General features: G+C 62.6%; 1 protein-coding gene across 1 annotated transcript in view; it reads right to left on the bottom strand.

Moving 5' to 3' along the window:
* WIZ (WIZ zinc finger) overlaps window positions 1-20,062 on the bottom strand; it is a gene marked incomplete at its 5' end in the record, with an annotated part of 57,440 nt that extends 37,378 nt beyond the window's left edge. Inside the window, 2 exons of the mRNA XM_084277776.1 lie at window positions 11,886-12,340; window positions 19,557-20,062. Of these exons, the coding sequence (XP_084133902.1) occupies window positions 11,886-12,340; window positions 19,557-20,062 (961 nt within the window). The remainder of the gene's footprint in view (window positions 1-11,885; window positions 12,341-19,556) is intronic.
* Between the last annotated feature and the right edge of the window lie 89 nt (window positions 20,063-20,151).

Raw genomic sequence — 20,151 nt, 5'->3', positions numbered from 1 at the left:
CATCAGCCCCTCCCAACGCCGGGTCCGGATTAAGGAAGGATTTTCTAAGCTCTACTTAAGAGGGTTTAATCCTGAGCTTAACTAGTTGAGGGATAATCCCTTCCATCAAAGAGAGGAAGGAGATGTTGGCTGTGGTCCAGCTGCTCCTGGAGAAGGATCTGGCAGAGGAGAGGATGGACAAAGGGTTGGCATGGTCCAACCCGCGAAGAAAACCAGTTGCCCTGGTTCTAGGGACTGGGATTGTGTCTCCTCCCCAGTGTTGGCATGGTGCCCTGTCCTTCCAGGACCATAGCTGGGCCTCTGGAACACTTTGTTGGGCTTCTGGGACGCTTCCCTGTCCTTCCAGGACCATAGCTGGGCTTCTGGAGGGCTTCCCTGTCCTTCCAGGATCATAGCTGGGCTTCTGGGATGCTTCCCTGCCCTTCCAGGACCATAGCTGGGCTTCTGGGATGCTTCCCTGGGCTTCTGGGACACTTCCCTGTCCTTCCAGGGCCATAGCTGGGCTTCTGGGACACTTCCCAGTCCTTCCAGGACCATAGCTGGGCTTCTGGAGGGCTTCCCTGGGCTTCCAGGACCATAGCTGGGCTTCTGGGACGCTTCCCAGTCCTTCCAGGACCATAGCTGAGCTTCTGGGACGCTTCCCAGTCCTTCCAGGACCATAGCTGAGCTTCTGGGACGCTTCCCAGTCCTTCCAGGACCATAGCTGAGCTTCTGGGACGCTTCCCAGTCCTTCCAGGACCATAGCTGAGCTTCTGGAAGGCTTCCCAGTCCTTCCAGGACCATAGCTGGGCTTCTGGAGGGCTTCCCTGGTCCAGTTACCTCCTGAGGGGCAGGTAGATGCCTCCTGAAGATCTTCTTGGCTGCAGGCTCAGTCCATGAGGGCTTCTAGAGCCCAAACTGACCTCTGTCTCCTCCAGCCAAGCCAGGAGGAACGTGATATTTGGGGCCACCTCACTGGTTATGGACATGGGGAGGGGGACACGATGAGGAACCCACCCCAAAAGCAGAGGGACTCACCCCAAAAGCAGAGGAGGGCCATGACAAGCCACAGTTGGCTTCCCCAGCCTTCTAGGTGGCCACCTTGGAGGTGAGATCTCCATCTCCTTCTGAGATGATGGGGTTTGAGATCTTCCATCTCAAGGCAACACCAGGACCACAAACATCTCCACCATCAAGAACCCAGATTTACTGGGAATGGTGGGATGGGGTTCAACCAAGGTCTGGAGATGGTTTCCTGGTGCCACCAGCCCTGGTTGTCTCCACCCAAAGAGATCAGGCACAAGAGACCCAGAAGGCTTTTGGGTGGGATCTCCTTCAGCCTCCTCTCCTTGGGTTGACTTTGGATGGAGGATGGACCCCCCCACCACCACCCAAGGAGGATGACCCCCCCCCCAGAGGCACCACAGCACCTCCATCCTTGGAGATCTTTCAAGCTGGACAACCTGCTCTCATGTTGGCATCAGTTCTCCACCCTTCCTACCTTGTGAAGACCTTGAGGCTCAACAACACCCCAAATCTCCTTCTCCCACCTCCATGGAGGTGTCACACTCGCTCCTCTCTCCCATCCCCAACGTCCACCCAGGTGCAACCAACCTCCACCAGCTGAGCTTCAGGAGGCAACAACCTCCTGAGGTGGCTCAGAGACCTTCTCAAGACCTTGTTCAGGTGGAAAACGAAGAGGTTCTTGCTCCAGGAGCAACCAAAAGCTCCTGCTTTTGGCTTCACCAAGTCCTTGGTCCTCACCCAGTTTGGAGAGGACAATGAAGCAACCTAATCCCACTTCCATCCCTGAAGTGATTGTCCCACTGGATGGGGAAGGGACCTGCTCTCCTCACCACCCCATGAGGAAACACAAGGACAAGCTGGAGGAGAGGGGCAACCTCCCAGTCCCACCAGCTCTGAAGAGCTCTCACACCACTGGGAGCTCCAGAGGAGAAGATGAGGGCACCCAGAGATGAGGACCCCCAGAGCAGGAGGTGAGGACCCCCAGAGATGGGGAGCCCCAGAGAGATGGAGATGAGGACCCCCAGAGATGAGGACCCCAGAGATGGAGGTGAGGACCCCCCAGAGATAGGGATCCCAAAGCAGGAGGTGAGGACCCCCAGAGCAGGAGGTGAGGACCCCCAAAGATGAGGACCCCCCCCAGAGAAAGACATGAAGACCTGCAGAGATGAGATTCCTCAGCAGGAGATGAGGACCCCCAGAGCAAGAGCTGAGGACCCCCAGAGATGAGGACCCCCAGAGCAGGAGATGAGGACCCCCAGAGATGAGAACCTCCAGAGCAGGAGGTGAGGACCCCCAGAGATGAGGACCCCCAGAGCAGGAGGTGAGGACCCCCAGAGATGAGGACCCCCAGAGATGAGGACCCCCAGAGCAGGAGGTGAGGACCCCCAGAGATGAAGACCCCCAGAGCAGGAGGTGAGGACCACCAGAGATGAGGACCCCCCCAGAGATGGAGATGGGGACCCCCAGAGATGGAGATGGGGACCCCCAGAGCAGGAGATGGGGACCCCCAGAGATGGGGACCCCCCCCAGAGAAGGACATGAAGAACCCCAGAGATGAGAACCTCCACAGCAGGAGGTGAGGACCCCCCCAGAGACGGAGATGAAGACCCCCCCAGAGATGGAGATGAGGACCCCCCCAGAGATGAGGACCCCCAGAGAAGGAGGTGAGGACCCCCAGCCACCACCAAGACCTCCCCCACCCCACTATCACCTTCCCTAGAGCCACAGAGCGATGAAACCCAGGATGTGACCTTCTCAGGACCCCAGAGACCCCCTCCCCACCCTAAACCCCCCCCCTCATGAACCCACAGGCTGGTGGCCCCGTGTCCTACCATGGGCTTGGGGACGGGTGGCTCCTCCTCACCTCCAGCTCTGGCAGTTACAGGCAACAGGAAGTGGCTCTGGAGGTGGGGGACGGGCAGGGGGCGAAGGGGGAGGGTGCTGGATGTGCTGACTCAGCACCCAACGAGCTGGAGCTCGGGTGGCTTGGAGCAAGACATGCAGGAACCCCCCCCTCCCCCACCTCCCAGTTCATTTCCACCATCCCAGTTGCACCCCAGACCTGGAAAACCAGCTCCAACCTCCCCCAACATCCCAGTTCCACAGAGGGGCCTTGGTTCTCCTTGGCTGGGGGGTCTCTAGAAGGGTTTCCCACTCCCTCCCAGTTCCTTTCCACCATCCCAGTTCCACCCCAGACCTGGAAAACCAGCTCCAACCCCACCAGCACCCGTGTTTCCCAGTTGGTTGCCACCCAACTTGGTCCCCCTTTGCTTGGTTGCCCCCAGCCTTGGTTCTCCTTGGCTGGGGGGGTCTCTAGAAAGGTTTCCCACCCCCTCCCAGTTCCTTTCCACCATCCCAGTTGCACCCCAGACCTGGAAAATCAGCCCCAACCCCCCCACACCACCCCTATTCCACAGAGGGGTCCCTACTTGGTTGCCACCAGCCTGGGTTCTCCTTGGCTGGGTGGTCTCTAGAAAGGTTTCCCACCCCCTCCCAGTTCCTTTCCACCATCCCAGTTCCACCCCAGACCTGGAAAACCAGCTCCAACCCCACCAGCACCAAGGGGATCCAAAGGGATCCGAGGAGATCCAAAGGGAGAGACTCTTGGGGTCTCCCCCCCAAGAGACCACTCCAGCCACCCAAGAGACCCTCCAACCCCCCTAAAAAGACCTTCCAACCCCCCCCAAGGCTTCTTCAACCCCCCAAGAGACCCTCCAACCCCCCCAAGAGACCACTCAACCCCCCCAAGGCTTCTTAACCCCCCAAGAGACCCTCCAACCCCCCCAAGAGACCCTCCAACCCCCCCAAGAGACCCTCCAACCCCACCAAGGCTTCTTAACCCCCCAAGAGACCCTCCAACCCCCCCAAGAGACCACTCAACCCCCCCAAGGCTTCTTAACCCCCCAAGAGACCCTCCAACCCTCCTAAAATGACCTTCCAACCCCACCAAGAGACTCCTCAACCCCCCCAAGACTTGTTCAACCCCCCTAAAAACCACTCCATCCCCCCAAGAGACCCTCTAACCCCCCAAAAGACTCCTCAACCCCCCACAAGAGACTCCTCAACCCCCCCAAGAGACTCCTCAACCCCCCTAAAGACCACTCCATCCCCCCAAGAGACCCCTCCAACCCCCCCAAGAGACTCCTCAACCCCCCCAAAGACCACTCCATCCCCCCAAGAGACCCCTCCAACCCCCCCAAGAGACTCCTCAACCCCCCCAAAGACCACTCCATCCCCCCAAGAGACCCCTCCAAGCCCCCCCAAGAGACCCTTCAACCTCACCAAGGCTTCTTCAACCCCCCAAGAGACCCCTCAACCCCCCCAAGAGACCCTCCAACCCCCCCAGACATGTTCAACCCCTCTAAAGACCACTCCAGCCCCACCAAGAGACCCCTCCAAGCCCCCCCAAGAGACCCCCCCAAGAGACCCCTCCAACCCCCCTAAAATGACCTTCCAACCCCCCCAAGAGACCCCTCAACCCCCCCAAGAGACCCCTCCAAGCCCCTCCAAGAGACCCCCCCAAGAGACCCCTCCAACCCCCCTAAAATGACCTTCCAACCCCCCCAAGAGACCCCTCCAAAAGACCCCCAATAGACCCCTCCAAGACCCCCCCAAGAGACCCCTACTTCTTCATCCCTGGCTGGTGTGCCACCAAACCACCCTGGGACCACCAACCACCCACCCTGGGACCACCCAGTTCCCCCCCCCCTCAGAGAAAGATCCTTCCCCCAGCATCTACTCCAGGTTTTTGGAAGGTCCACACCAGGAATCTGGTCCCACCACCCCCACCCCAACCCCCCCCAACCTGTTCAACAGGATATTTTGGGATCTCCACCATCTCCAAACCTTCTCCCAAACAAAAGAAGAGTGAGAAAGACCTTCCCCACCCCCCCAGGGGCAGGGGGGGGTCAACCCACCAGCTAAACCTTCCCACCAGTAGCTGAGAACCCAGTGGACCTTCTGGAGAGGGTGAAACACCTCCCCACCCCCCCTCCCAGAAGAACTTTGTCAGCAGAGGAGACACCCAGAGCCAGAAGAGCTTCTGGCCAAGCTGCCTGGAAGGGCTCCAGGGTCTCTGTTGGCTCCATCCCCAGTTTCCAGCTGTTCCCAGAACACTGGTGGTGGTTTTGGACTGGGAATGAACTCAGGTGACCCAACAGTCCTGGCTCCTTCTCCTTCTGGGTCCTTCCAGCTCCAGCATCTTCCCAACTTCTGCTCTGGGTCCTTCCAACTCCCCATCTCTCACTCCAGGTGCCTCCAGCTCCACCATCTCCCCATCTCTCCCTCCAGGTCCCCTCCAGCTCCACCATCTCCCCATCTCTCCCTCCAGGTCCCCTCCAGCTCCACCATCTCCCCATCTCTCCCTCCAGGTCCCCTCCAGCTCCAGCATCTCCCCATCTTCCTCTCCAGGTCCCCTCCAGCTCCAGCATCTCTCCATCCCTTGCTCCAGCTGCAGCATCTCCCCATCTCTCCCTCCAGCTCCACCATCTCCCCATCTCTCCCTCTCCAGGTCCCCTCCAGCTCCACCATCTCCCCATCTCTCCCTCCAGGTCCCCTCCAGCTCCACCATCTCCCCATCTCTCCCTCTCCAGGTCCCCTCCAGCTCCATCATCTCCCCATCTCTCCCTCTCCAGGTCCCCTCCAGCTCCATCATCTCCCCATCTCTCCCTCTCCAGGTCCCCTCCAGCTCCATCATCTCCCCATCTCTCCCTCCAGGTCCCCTCCAGCTCCACCATCTCCCCATCTTCCTCTCTGGGTCCCTCCAACTCCACCAGCTCCCCATCTCTCACCCTGGGTCCCCCCAGCTCCCCATCTCCTGCTCCAGGTGCCTCCAGCTCCATCATCTCCCCATCTCTCCCTCCAGGTCCCTCCAGCTCCATCATCTCCCCATCTCTCCCTCCAGGTCCCCTCCAGCTCCACCATCTCCCCATCTCTCCCTCCAGGTCCCCTCCAGCTCCACCATCTCCCCATCTCTCCCTCCAGGTCCCCTCCAGCTCCACCATCTCCCCATCTCTCCCTCCAGGTCTCCTCCAGCTCCACCATCTCCCCATCTCTCCCTCCAGGTCCCTCCAGCTCCATCATCTCCCATCTCTCCCTCCAGGTCCCCTCCAGCTCCAGCATCTCCCCATCTCTCCCTCCAGGTCCCCTCCAGCTCCAGCATCTCCCCATCTCTCCCTCCAGGTCCCCTCCAGCTCCAGCATCTCCCCATCTCTCCCTCCAGGTCCCCTCCAGCTCCACCATCTCCCCATCTCTCCCTCCAGGTCCCCTCCAGCTCCACCATCTCCCCATCTCTCGCTCCAGGTCCCCTCCAGCTCCATCATCTCCCCATCTTCCTCTCCAGGTCCCCTCCAGCTCCACCATCTCTCCATCCCTTGCTCCAGCTCCACCATCTCCCCATGTCTCGCTCCAGGTCCCTCCAGCTCCATCATCTCCCCATCTCTCCCTCCAGGTCTCCTCCAGCTCCACCATCTCCCCATCTCTCCCTCCAGGTCCCTCCATGAGGATCCCCAAGCCCAGCTCCTGCCTCCAGCTGGGGCCACCAAAGGCTTCAACCCCATGGCCAAGGGTTCCTCCTGACCAGCACCAGGCTGGGGACCATCACCTCCTCCCCCAGGGGCTTCTCCAGCTCCTCCCCACCCTCTCCATGACCAGCTCCTTCCCCCTGCTCCAGCTCCAAGCTCTTCCCTCACACCCTACTACCAGGAGCATCTCCACCAAGAGGTTGTAGACCCCCAGGAGGTCACCCCTTGGTCTCAGGTTGACCAGCCCTGGTGTCCTCAGCCTCTCCTCAAGCCCCCTGCTCCTCTCCCCATCTCCCTTGGCCTCCTTCAGGCTCCTCCTGATGCTCCTTGGATGGGAGAGCCCAACGGTGCCCAAGGACCAAGACGTGGGACAACCACGTCCTTCAGCTGGTTCCCTGTGGATGGTCCTTTTTGGCCATGGTGGGGGGGACATAGTTGCCCCCCAGTTGGCCCCAGTTGGCCCCAGTTGAGCTCCCAACAACCCAAAGCTCCAGATCCCTCTCTGCAGAGCTTCCTCCAGCCTCTTGACCCTCCAGCCCAACGCTCACCCAACACGTGGTGGCCACATCTGGCCACGTGCTGGAGGTTCCACCCAGTTGCCCCCCCTCCAGTCCCAGCTGCCCCCCCCTCCAGCCCCAGTTGCCCCCACTCCAGCCCCAGCTGCCCCCACTCCAAGCCCAGACTCCATCACCAGTCTCTAAGGCAGGGCTGAAGAAGACAGGAAACATCTCCCTCCAACCCCAGTTGCCCCCCCTCCAGCCCCAGTTGCCCCCACTCCAGCCCCAGTTGCCCCTCCTCCAAGCCCCAGTTGCCCCCCCTCCAAGCCCAGACTCCATCACCAGTCTCTAAGGCAGGGCTGAAGAAGACATGAAACATCTCCCTCCAGCCCCAGTTGCCCCCCCTCCAGCCCCAGTTGCCCCCCCTCCAGCCCCAGTTGCCCCCCCTCCAGCCCCAGTTGCCCCCCTTCCAGCCCCAGTTGCCCCCACTCCAGCCCCAGTTGCCCCCACTCCAGCCCCAGTTGCCCCCCCTCCAGCCCCAGTTGCCCCCACTCCAGCCCCAGTTGCCCCCCCTCCAAGCCCAGACTCCATCACCAGTCTCAAAGACAGGGCTGAAGAAGACATGAAACATCTCCCTCCAGTCCCAGTTGCCACCCCTCCAGTCGCAGTTGCCCCCACTCCAGCCCCAGTTGCCCCCCCTCCAAGTCCAGACTCCATCACCAGTCTCTAAGACAGGGCTGAAGAAGACAGGAAACATCTCCCTCCAACCCCAGTTGCCCCCCTCCAGCCCCAGTTGCCTCCCCTCCAGCCCCAGTTGCCCCCACTCCAGTCCCAGTTGCCCCCACTCCAGTCCCAGTTGCCCCCACTCCAGCCCCAGTTGCCCCCACTCCAAGCCCAGACTCCATCACCAGTCTCTAAGGCAGGGCTGAAGAAGACAGGAAACATCTCCCTCCAACCCCAGTTGCCCCCCCTCCAACCCCAGTTGCCCCCCCTCCAGCCCCAGTTGCCCCCCCTCCAGTCCCAGTTGCCCCCCTCCAGCCCCAGTTGCCCCCCCTCCAAGCCCAGACTCCATCACCAGTCTCTAAGACAGGGCTGAAGAAGACATGAAACATCTCCCTCCAGTCCCAGTTGCCCCCCCTCCAGCCCCAGTTGCCCCCACTCCAGCCCCAGCTGCCCCCACTCCAGCCCCAGCTGCCCCCACTCCAGCCCCAGCTGCCCCCACTCCAGCCCCAGACTCCATCACCAGTCTCTAAGACCGGGCTGAAGAAGACATGAAACATCTCCCTCCAGTCCCAGTTGCCCCCACTCCAGCCCCAGTTGCTCCCCCTCCAGCCCCAGTTGCCCCCCCTCCAGCCCCAGCTGCCCCCACTCCAAGCCCAGACTCCATCACCAGTCTCAAAGACAGGGCTGAAGAAGACATGAAACATCTCCCTCCAGCCCCAGTTGCCCCCCTCCAGCCCCAGTTGCCCCCCTCCAGCCCCAGTTGCCTCCCCTCCAGCCCCAGTTGCCTCCCCTCCAGCCCCAGTTGCCCCCCCTCCAGCCCCAGTTGCCCCCCCTCCAGCCCCAGTTGCCCCCCCTCCAGCCCCAGTTGCCCCCACTCCAGCCCCAGCTGCCCCCCCTCCAGCCCCAGTTGCCCCCCCTCCAGCCCCAGTTGCCCCCACTCCAGCCCCAGCTGCCCCCACTCCAGCCCCAGCTGCCCCCACTCCAGCCCCAGACTCCATCACCAGTCTCTAAGACAGGGCTGAAGACATGAAACATCTCCCTCCAGCCCCAGTTGCCCCCCCTCCAGCCCCAGTTGCCCCCCTTCCAGCCCCAGTTGCCCCCACTCCAGCCCCAGACTCCATCACCAGTCTCTAAGACGGGGCTGAAGAAGACATGAAACATCTCCCTCCAGCCCCAGTTGCCCCCCCTCCAGCCCCAGTTGCCTCCCCTCCAGCCCCAGTTGCCCCCCCTCCAGCCCCAGCTGCCCCCACTCCAAGCCCAGACTCCATCACCAGTCTCAAAGACAGGGCTGAAGAAGACATGAAACATCTCCCTCCAGTCCCAGTTGCCCCCCCTCCAGTCCCAGTTGCCCCCCTTCCAGCCCCAGTTGCCCCCCTTCCAGCCCCAGTTGCCCCCACTCCAGCCCCAGTTGCCCCCCCTCCAAGCCCAGACTCCATCACCAGTCTCAAAGACAGGGCTGAAGAAGACATGAAACATCTCCCTCCAGCCCCAGTTGCCCCCCCTCCAGCCCCAGCTGCCCCCCCTCCAGCCCCAGCTGCCCCCCTTCCAAGCCCAGACTCAAAGACAAGGCTGAAGAAGACATGAAACATCTCCCTCCAGCCCCAGTTGCCCCCCCTCCAGCCCCAGTTGCCCCTCCTCCAGCCCCAGTTGCCCCCCCTCCAGCCCCAGTTGCCCCCCCTCCAGCCCCAGAAGGGGTTCTTTGAACCTCCAAACACTTCCTGCTCCACCTAGAAGCTCAGATGAAGCTGGAGAACCTCTGTAGGCCAGAAGAAGCCACCCCAATCCACCCCCACCCCAAAAAACAACCCAACTCATTTAGACCCCGTTGGCCCCAACTTGACTTTGAGGTGTGTCCCCCCCCCCCCCAAAATCCCAGCTCCCACCAGGACACAAGTTCTCCTCCCCACCAAATGCCCAGTGGAGAAGCCAGATTGGGTCATGTCCTACTTTCCAAGGCAGCAGGAGGATCCAGGGGCGTTGACCCCGACTTATTTTTAAACCTTGGCCTAGTTAACACCAACGGCAGCACCGGGAGGAGGGGGGGGGGGGGGTTGTGAGCTGGATTTGGGAGGTTTATTTATAGACATGGCAGGTGCTCCACAACCTGACCCAACCGCTACCCAAGGCGGGTGTGAAACCTCCTCCTGGCTGCATGGAGGGGAAGATCAGCCCATCTCCACGGGGTTCTGGCTCATCAATGTCCACCCCTCACCCTCCCCAACCCACACCCTGTTCTCTTGGTGGCACCTTTTGAGGAGAACCTGGTGAGGCACCTTCCAAGGAACCAGCCATGGTTACCAGGACCAGGAGCTCAACCTCCTGGTTAAAAGAGGTTGAAACACAAGGGTTTAAACTGGGCCTAGCGAGGCCTTAAGCTGGGCCCCGGCGAGGCCTCAAGCTGGGCCCGGCGGAGAGGCCTCAAGCTGGGCCCGGCGGAGAGGCCTCAAGCTGGGCCCCGGCGAGAGGCCTCAAGCTGGGCCCCGGCGAGAGGCCTCAAGCTGGGCCCCGGCGAGAGGCCTCAAGCTGGGCCCCGGGCGAGAGGCCTCAAGCTGGGCCCGGCGGAGAAGCCTCAAGCTGGGCCCCGCCGAGAGGCCTCAAGCTGGGCCCCGCCGAGAGGCCTCAAGCTGGGCCCCGGCGAGAGGCCTCAAGCTGGGCCCCGGCGAGAGGCCTCAAGCTGGGCCCCGGCGAGAGGCCTCAAGCTGGGCCCCGGCGAGAGGCCTCAAGCTGGGCCCCGGCGAGAGGCCTCAAGCTGGGCCCCGCGCGAGGCCTTAAGCTGGGCCCAGGGGCGAGCCTCAAGACAGGCCTAAACTCAAGCCTTGGCCTGGCACTGGGCCTAAACCCAAGCCTCAGGCCCAGCAGTGGGCCTCAAGCCTCCAGGCCTAAACCCAAGCCTCAGCCCGGGGGCGGGCCTACACCTCAAGCCCTGGCCCAACGGCAACAGGCCTCAACCTTGAGCCTCAGGCCCCAGTGGCAGGCCTCAACCCAAGCCTCAGGCCCCAGTGGCAGGCCTCAACCCAAGCCTCAGGCCCCAGTGGCAGGCCTCAACCTCAAGCCCCAATGCTGGGCCTCAACCTCGAGCCACAGGCCCCAGCAGCGGGGCCTCAACTCAACCCCAGGCCCCGGGGGCGGGCCTACGCCTCAAGCCCTGGCCCAACGGCAACAGGCCTCAACCTTGAGCCTCAGGCCCAGTGGCGGGGCCTCAACTCAACCCCAGGCCCCGGCAGCGGGCCTACACCTCAAGGCCTGGCCCAATGGCAGTGGGCCTCAACCTTGAGCCTCAGGCCCAGTGGTGGGGCCTCAACTCAACCCCAGGCCCCGGCAGCGGGCCTACACCTCAAGGCCTGGCCCAATGGCAGCGGGGCCTCAACGTCAAGCCCCGGGCCCCGGTGGCAGGGCCTCAACCTCAAGCCTCAGCGGCCTAAACCCAAGCCTCAGCCATGGTGGCAGGCCTCAAACTCAAGCCTCAGGCCCTGGTGGTGGGCCTCAACCTCAAGCCCAGGCCCCAGCGGCAGGGCCTCAAGGCAGGCCTCAACTCAAGCCTCAAGCCCAGCAGTGGGCCTCAACCTTGACCCTCAGGCGCTGGCACTAGGCCTCAACTCAAGCCTTGGCCCAGCAGCAGGGCCTCAACCTCAAGCCCCAGGCCCCGGCAGCAGGCCTAAACCCAAGCCCCAGTGCTGGGCCTCAACTCAACCCCAGGCCCCAGCGGCTGGCCTACACCTCCAGCCCCAAAGCTGGGCCTCAACCTCAAGCCCCAGGCCCCAGCAGCAGGCCTAAACCCAAGCCCCAAGACTGGGCCTCCACTCAACCCCAGGCCCTGGCGGCGGGCCTACGCCTCAAGCCCCAACAGCAGGCCTCAACCTCAAGCCTCAGGCCCCAAACTCAAGTCCAGGCCCTGGTGTCAGGCCTCAACTCAAGCCCTGGCACAACAGTGGTGGGCCTACACCTCAGGCCTCAGGCCCAGCAGCGGGCCTAAACCCACTACCAAGCCTCAACACAGCCCCAATGGCGCCTGGGCCTCAACTCAACCCCAGCCCCCAGCAGCCAACCTCAACCTTAAGCACCATAACCAACCACACACACGTCCCCCCCACCCAAAACCCACCCCCAACGGCACAACACCAAGGTGGGGGGGACTCACCAGCCACGTCGTGGGCTTCCAGGGCGACGTCGGGCTCTTGGCGGGACAGCGAGGAGAAGAAATCCGAATCTTCCTGCAAAGGGGACAACTGGGTGCCAGAAGGTCCTTTCCCTTCCCTGCTCAGGGTGCTTAGATCATGGGTGGCGTAGAAAGGATCTTCTCCACGCTCCGTCTCCGCTTCCCCCGCCGTCTCCGGGTTCTCCAGGGGTTTTTTCACCTCCTGAAGGAAAGAGGCTCTTGCTTCTTCCCCTTGGGGACATTCAAGGGTTGGAAAAGTCTCTTTGTTGGGTTCTGGGCTCATCAAGAAGACTCTGCCACCATCTCCTTGGCGCTCTGAGAAGTTAGGGAGAGTTTTCTCCATCCCTCGCCGGTTGTGCTGCGTCACTCGGAAGAAACCACCAGCACTACGCCGCCGGCACACGGGAAGGGTGATGGCCAAGGATCTCTGGCAAAATCTAGAAGGAAAAGAAGGGGGGAGAAGAAAAAAAGAGGTGAAAATGAGGGAAATTGGGTGGGTTGGGTCATGGTGGAGGAGAAACAGTTGCAGCTCTGCCTGTATCAGGACACTTGGTGTCTCACTGTGGTCAGCAAAGCTCTTGGTGACTCATAGTTGGGTAAAACATCTGGTGCCACCACTCTTCCCGCGGGAGAAGTTGACGCTGCCGCTATCGGACGCGGTGCCAGATCCCAAAGGGAATCCACAGACCCCAAAATATGTCCCGTCCCCCCCATATGAAGCTTTACCGCCCCCGTTCTGTGCCTCAGTTTCCCAAAGGAGCAACATTCCCACCACCCTCAGCCACGTACCCCCCCAAAACCCCCCCTAAACACTCTTTATATTGGTTGTTTATCCCTCCTCCCAAATTTAATCCCATATGGAATGGAGGGAAAGCCACTGGTTTGTACCCCTGGGAGCTCCGGGCCGGGCCCATGGCCGCCCAGGAACACCGGGGGCAGGACAAGGCCATGGCGGGTGAGGAACTGAGCCCAGGGCTGGGCCCAAGGCCGCCCAGGAAGCCTGGGCCCGGGTTGGGCCCAAGGAACCCAAGGGGTCGGGCCCAAGGCCGCCCGGGCACCCAGGGGCTGGGCCGGGGCTGGACCAGGCCCAAAGCCACCCAGGCACCCCGGGGCCGGGCCGGGCCCAAGGCTGCCCGAACACCCCGGGCCTGGGCCGGGCCGGGGCTGGGCCAGGCCCGAGGCCGCCCAGGCACCCCCGGGGCTGGGCCGGGCCCAAGGAACCGGGCCCAAGGCCGCCCAGGTACACCGGAGCTGGGCCTAAGGCTGCCCAGGCACCCCCGGGCCTGGGCCGGGCCGGGCCCGAGGCCCCCCGGGGCCGGGCCTAAGGCCGCCCGGGCACCCCCGGGGCCGGGCCTAGGGCCGCCCGGGCACCCCCGGGGCTGGGCCGGACCCAAGGAACCGGGCCCAAGGCCACCCAGGCACCCCCGGGGCCGGGCCGGACCCAAGGAACCGGGCCCAAGGCCACCCGGGTACCCTGGGGCTGGGCCGGGCCTAAGGAACCGGGCCCGAGGCCGCCCAGGCACCCCGGGGCCGGGCCTAAGGCCGCCCGGGCACCCCCGGGCCCAAGGAACCGGGCCCGAGGCCACCCAGGCACCCCGGGGCCGGGCCGGGCCGGGCCTGGCCTAAGGCCGCCCGGGCACCCCGGGGCCAGGCCGGGCCCAAGGAACCAGGCCCAAGGCCACCCAGGCACCCCCGGGCCTGGGCCGGGCCGGGGCTGGGCCAGGCCCGAGGCCCCCCAGGCACCCCCGGGGCCGGGCCCAAGGCTGCCGGAACACCCTGGGCCCGGGCCGGGCCGGGGCTGGGACAGGCCCAAGGCCGCCCAGGCACCCCGGGGCCGGGCCTAAGGCCACCCAGGCACCCCCAGAGCCGGGCCTAAGGCCCCAGGCTGGGGAGGACCCAGTCCAAGTTCTGTTGATCCCCCTCCCCAGAGTCCCCAGATCAAATCCCGACAGGAACAGGGGGAGAAAGAGGAAAAAGGTGCTTAAAAAACACCCCCCCAGCTTATCATCTCCTCTGGGAGAGGATCAAACCAGAGCTAAATTTACACCAGAGAAGGCAGGGAAGAGCCTATAAATACCTTCAAGGTAAAAGTATGCAAATGAGGAGGGAATTATCCAGCTGGCACAAGATGTTTTCCCCTGCCCCAGGGAAGGAAAAGGCTGGGAAAGGATCCCAACACCCTACAGCCACCCTAAAAAGTCCTTTTCCCCCTTGTCTGGAAGCAGGCAGCACCCAATTAATGACACAGCCTGAGGTGTGGAGGGTTAATTTTGCTTGTAGGGAGGGAAAATAGGAAGTTAATTAAGTTAATGAAGTGTTTTGCTCCACTGTGGGGATGTTTGGCTTGAGTAAGGATGGGGGAACCTGGTTGGCTTGGGTTCTTCTGGCACTGCAGAGTCAGTGGGATGCTGTCTGGAGGTCTAGAAGAGGAGGTTTTTGGGGAGGAATCCCTATTTTTTGGGGGGAAATCCCTATTTTTTGGGGGGAAATCCCTATTTTTTGGGGGGAGAAATCCCTACTTTGGGGGAGAAATCCCTACTTTGGGGGGGAGAAATCCCTACTTTGGGGGGGAGAAATCCCTACTTTTGGGGGGGGAAATCCCTACTTTGGGGGGGGGAAATCCCTACTTTGGGGGGGGGAAATCCCTACTTTGGGGGGGGGGAAATCCCTACTTTGGGGGGGAAATCCCTACTTTGGGGGGGGGAAATCCCTACTTTGGGGGGGGAAATCCCTACTTTTTGGGGGGGGAAATCCCTACTTTTTGGGGGGGAAATCCCTACTTTGGGGGGGAAATCCCTACTTTTGGGGGGAAATCCCTACTTTGGGGCAGAAATCCCTACTTTTGGGGCAGAAATCCCTACTTTTGGGGCAGAAATCCCTACTTTTGGGGCAGAAATCCCTACTTTTGGGGCAGAAATCCCTACTTTGGGGGAGAAATCCCTACATTTGGGGCAGAAATCCCTACATTTGGGGCAGAAATCCCTACTTTTGGGGGAGAGATCCTACTTTTGGGGGGGAAATCCCTACTTTTGGGGGGGAAATCCCTACATTTGGGGCAGAAATCCCTACATTTGGGGCAGAAATCCCTACTTTTGGGGGGAAATCCCTATTTTTTGGGGGAAATCCCTATTTTTGGGGGTGTTGAAGGGTTATTCCAGAGTCTCAAGTGGGTTGGAAGGAGGGATGATCCATTGGGATGAAGATCCAGCAGAAAAGCTTCCATATCAAAGTCCTGCCCCTACACCCCAAATCCCTGCCCCACACCCCAAATTTAGGGACTCCCTAAAAAAATCCCACCAGGCTTCCCCTAAAACCCCTCCAGGTCCCCTTAAAATCCCCTAGGCCACCCTACAACACCACAAGTCTCCCCAAAACCCCTCCAGGCCACCCCAAAACACCACCATGTCCCCCCAAAACCACTCCTGTCCGCCCCAAACACATCAGGCCTCCACATCCCCCTCAAACCCCACCATGTCCCCCCAAAACCCATCACATCCCCCCAAAACCCCACCAGGTCCTCTCAAACCCCACAAGTATCCCCAAAACTCCTCAGGCCGCCCCAAAACCCCTCTATGTCCCCTCTCAAACCCCACAAGTCTCCCTAAAACCCCACCACATCCCCCCAAAACCCCTCCAGGCTGCCCCAGAACCCCACCATGTCCCCCCAAAACCCCTCCAAGCTGCCCTAAACACCCACCAGGCTGCCCCCAAACCCCTCCACATCCCCCTCAAACCCCACAAGTCTCCCCAAAACCCCTCCAGGCAACCCCAAAACCCTACCACATCCCCCCAACCCCACCAGGCCGCCCCAAAACCCCTCCATGTCCCTCTCAAACCCCACAAAACTCCTCCAGGCCACCCTAAAACCCCACAAGTCCCCTCAAAAGCCCTCCAGGCCACCCCAAAACCCATCACATCCCCCCAAAACCCCTCCACATCCCTCTCAAACCCCACAAGTCTCCCAAAACCCCTCCAGGCCGCCACAAACACCACATGTCCCCCAAAACCCCTCCAGGCCGCCCTAAACACCCACCAGGCTGCCCCCAAAACCCCTCCACGTCCCTCTCAACCCCACAAGTCCCCCCAAAACCCCACCAGGCCACCCCAAAACACCTCTATGTCCCTCTCAAGCCCCACAAGTCTCCTAAAACTCCTCCAGGCCGCCCCAGAAACCCCACCATGTCCCCCCAAACCACTCCAGGCCGCCCTAAACACCCACCAGGCCGCCCCAAAACCCCTCCACATCCCCCTCAAACCCCACAAGTCCCCCCAAACCCCTCCAGGCCACCCCAAAACCCAACCAGGCCGCCCCAAAACCCCTCCAGGCCGCCCCAAAACCCCTCCAGGCCGCCCCCAAAACCCCTCCACGTCCCTCTCAAACCCCACAAGTCCCCCCAAAACCCCTCCAGGCCGCCCCAAAACCCCTCCAGGCCGCCCCAAAACCCCTCCAGGCCGCCCCAAAACCCCCCAGGATGCTTCCAAACCCACTAAAGAGCCCAAAAACCCCTCCATGTCCCTCTCAAACCCCACAAGTCCCCCCAAAACCCCTCCAGGCCACCCCAAAACCCCACCACATCCCCCCAAAACCCTCCAGGCTGCCCTAAACACCCACCAGGCTGCCCCAAAACCCCTCCAGGCCACCCCAAAACCCCTCCACATCCCTCTCAAACCCCACAAGTCTCCCCAAAACTCCTCCAGGCCACCCCAAAACCCCACCACATCCCCCCAAAACTCCTCCAGGCTGCCCCAAAACCCCTCTACATCCCCCTCAAACCCCACAAGTCCCCCCAAACCCCACAAGTCCCCCCCAAACCCCCACCAGTCTGCCCCAGAACCCCACCATGTCCCCCCAAAACCCACTCCAGGCTGCCCCAGAACCCCACCATGTCCCCCCAAAACCACTCCAGGCTGCCCCAACCACCCACCAGGCCGCCCAAAAACCCCTCCACATCCCTCTCAAACCCACAAGTCCCCCCAAACCCCTCCAGGCCGCCCCAAAACCCCCCCAAGCCGCCCCAAAACCCACTAAAGAGCCCCAAAACCCCTCCAGGCCGCCCCAAAACCCCTCCAGGCCGCCCCAAAACCCCCCCAAGATGCTTCCAAACCCACTAAAGAGCCCAAAAACCCCACCCCAGTTGCTTCTTCCCCTCCCCAAATCTCTCCCCGCACCCACACCCAGAGCTCTCACCATAAAACCTCCATCCATCCCATCCTGGAATTGCCTTCAAATGTCCCCAAACCACCTTTTCTTCCCCCAAACCCTCTGATTTCACCCCCTCAGGGGAAAGGAGGGAGACAAACCCTTCCCCCCATCCCCATCTCTGCCCCAGAGCCAGAGGCGGAGCTGAATTTGGGGCGATTTAAATGCAAAACGGGTTAAGTGGGACGATCAAGCCCAGGAAAAGGGGGGTTGGGGGGGGTTAGGGGGGGCTTTTTCCAAGCCAAATCCCGGATTGGGTTTATTTTAGGAGTTTAAGGGGGATTTTTAAACCCCCCGCCCCAAATTTTGGTTGGATTTGGGGGGGTTTCAAGGGGGTTTCCCAAGGTTTTGTGGGGTTGGAAGAGGAGGAGTCACTGTGGAGGTGGGATGGGGGTTTAGACACAGCCAACCCCCCACCCCCCCCAATCCATTTTGGCTCCATTTGGGGTTTGTTCACCCCAAATCCCCACCGGGTTCCCCCAAAACTCCCCCAAGACCCCCTCAAATCCCACCAGGTCCCCCCAAAACCCCCTTATATCCCACCAGGGCCCCTCCAAACCCACCAGGTCTCCCACCCCCCCCCCAAGACCCCCTTAAATCTCACCAGGTCCCCCCCAACCCCCCCTCAAACCCACTAGGTCCCCCCAAACCCACCAGGTCCTCCCCAAAACCCCCTCAAATCCCACCAGGGCACCCCCAAACCCACCAGGTCTCCCAAAACCCCCCCAAAACCCCCTCAAATCCCACCAGGTCTCCCAAAACCCCCCTCAAGACCCCCTCAAATCCCCCAGGTCGCCCCCAACCCCCCTCAAACCCACTAGGTCCCCCCCAAACCCACCAGGTCCCCCCCAAACCCACCAGGTCCCCCCCCAAAACCCCCTCAAATTCCACCAGGTCCCCCCCCAAACACACCAGGTCCCCCCCAAAACCCACCCCAAGACCCCCTTAAATCTCACCAGGTCCCCCCCAAAACCCACCAGGTCTCCCAAAAACCCCCCAAACCCCCCTCAAATCCCCCCAGGTCCCCCCAAAACCCCCCAGGTCCCCCCAAAACTCCCCCAGGTTTAGCCTTCAGCTACCCAGGGGGGATTGGGACTTCAAGGGGGGAATTTAGGGGGGGGTCTTCTCTGCCCCCTTCCCCAAAAATAACTCCTAGGGGATCTCAGGAGCTTCCAGGGGCTCAGCCCCCCCCACCCCACACCCCAACGAAGCACCAACACCCCTCTGGGACCATCCCAGTTCATCCCAGTCCATCCTAACTGGTTCTCTCCTCAAGCTGGTGGATATTGAACACCTCCCCCCAGCACAGACACCCCCTTTCCCCCACCCCCAAAACGCTTAGAGACCCCCCCCCAGGACCACAGATCCCCCCCCCCAAACCCCCCAGGGGACACCTGAGTGTCCCCACACCCACCCTCAGGGGACACCTGAGTCCCCCCCCACCCCTCCAACCCCCCAAAACACAGACCCCCCCCCTTCAGCACCCCGGTGGGGTTTTGGGGGCACCTAGTTGGGGGGGGGGGGGGGACAGGTAAAGGGGGGCGTGTTTGGGTGAGGGGGGGGTCAGAACCGACCTCCCCCCGACCCAACCAGCCCCCCTGGAGCCTGACCCGGTGCTTCCCCCCCCCACGACCCCACCCCCCCCCCCCCGGCGCCGGTATATGGGGGGGGGGGGGGGTGGGGAGGTACCAGAGCCTCCCTCCCCCCAACCCAACCACCCCCCCTGAGCCTGACCCGCTGCTTCCCCCCTCCCCCTCCCTCAACAACCCCCCCTCCCCCAACAACCCCCCCTCTCAACAACCCCCCCTCCCCCAACAACCCCCCCCCTCAACACCCCCTCCCCCAACAACCCCCCTCTCAACAACCCCCCCTCCCCCAAACAACCCCCCCCCTCAACAACCCCCCCTCCCCAAACAATCCCCCCTCTCAACACCCCCCCCCTCCCCCAACAACCCCCCTCCCCCAAACACCCACCCCCCCAACAACCCTCCCCTCCCCCCAACAACCCCCCCACCCCCAAACAACCCCCCAACAACACCCCCCTCCCCCAAACAACCCCCCCCCAACAACCCCCCCCCCAAACAACCCCCCCCTCACCAACAACCCCCCCTCCTCACCCCCACCCCCCCTCCCTCAACAACCCCCCCACCCCAAACAACCCCCCCACCCTCAACAACCCCCCCCTCCCCCAAACAACACCCCCCTCCCCCAAACAACCCCCCCCCCAAACAACCCCCCCAACAACCCCCCCCACCCCCAACAACAACCCCCCCCACCCTCAACAACCCCCCCCTCCTCCCCCCCACCCCCCCTCCCCCAAACCCCCCCCCCTCCCCCCCCAATTCCCCCTCACTCACCCCCCCGGTACCCCAGGGCCGGGCCCACCGGTGGTTGTTGTTCTTCCTCCTCCTCCTCCTCCTCCTCCTCCTCAACACCCTCTCCGTCCCCACAACCTCTTCCCCCGCCGCTTCCTCCCCGGTTCCGGCCTCCACAACAAGCGGCTCGCCGGGGACATGGTCCCTTTAAATCCCCCCCCGGAGCCTCCCCCGTTCCCCCGCTGCCGCCGCTGCCGCTCCACCGGCCGCCGCTCCCCCGGCCGCCGCTCCCCCGCCCCCTCCCGCCGGCGGGGCCTGACTACGTCACGCCTGGCGCGCCCGGGCCTCCGCCGACATCTTGTCAAGGAGGAAGAGGAAGAGGAAGAGGAAGGAAGGGGGGAACTAGGCCCAGCAACCGCCACCGCCTCCTCCTCCTCCGCCATGTCCCCGTCTTCCTCCGCCCCAAAAAACCGGAGCAGCCGCCGCGCCGGCTCCGTTTCCCTCCGCCCTTCCTGGGCGTCAGGGAGGCGGCGACGCTGTGCGCGCGTTGATGACGTCAGAGGCCGGGCGTTGACGCCACCGCGGGGAGGGGAAAGGGAAGAAGGGCAAAGGCGGAGCGGAGGAGGGAATGGGGGTGACGTCATCCGGAAGCGACGCAGGCGCCGCCCCGGCCACCGCCGCCGCCGCCATTTTTAGTGAGGGCAGAGGGGAGGCCAACGAGGCCTGACAACCC

Source organism: Gallinula chloropus (assembly GCF_964237585.1).
Source record: "Gallinula chloropus genome assembly, chromosome: 36".
Taxonomy (NCBI): Eukaryota; Metazoa; Chordata; class Aves; order Gruiformes; family Rallidae; genus Gallinula; species Gallinula chloropus.
This window is presented reverse-complemented; position numbering and strand designations above follow the sequence as displayed.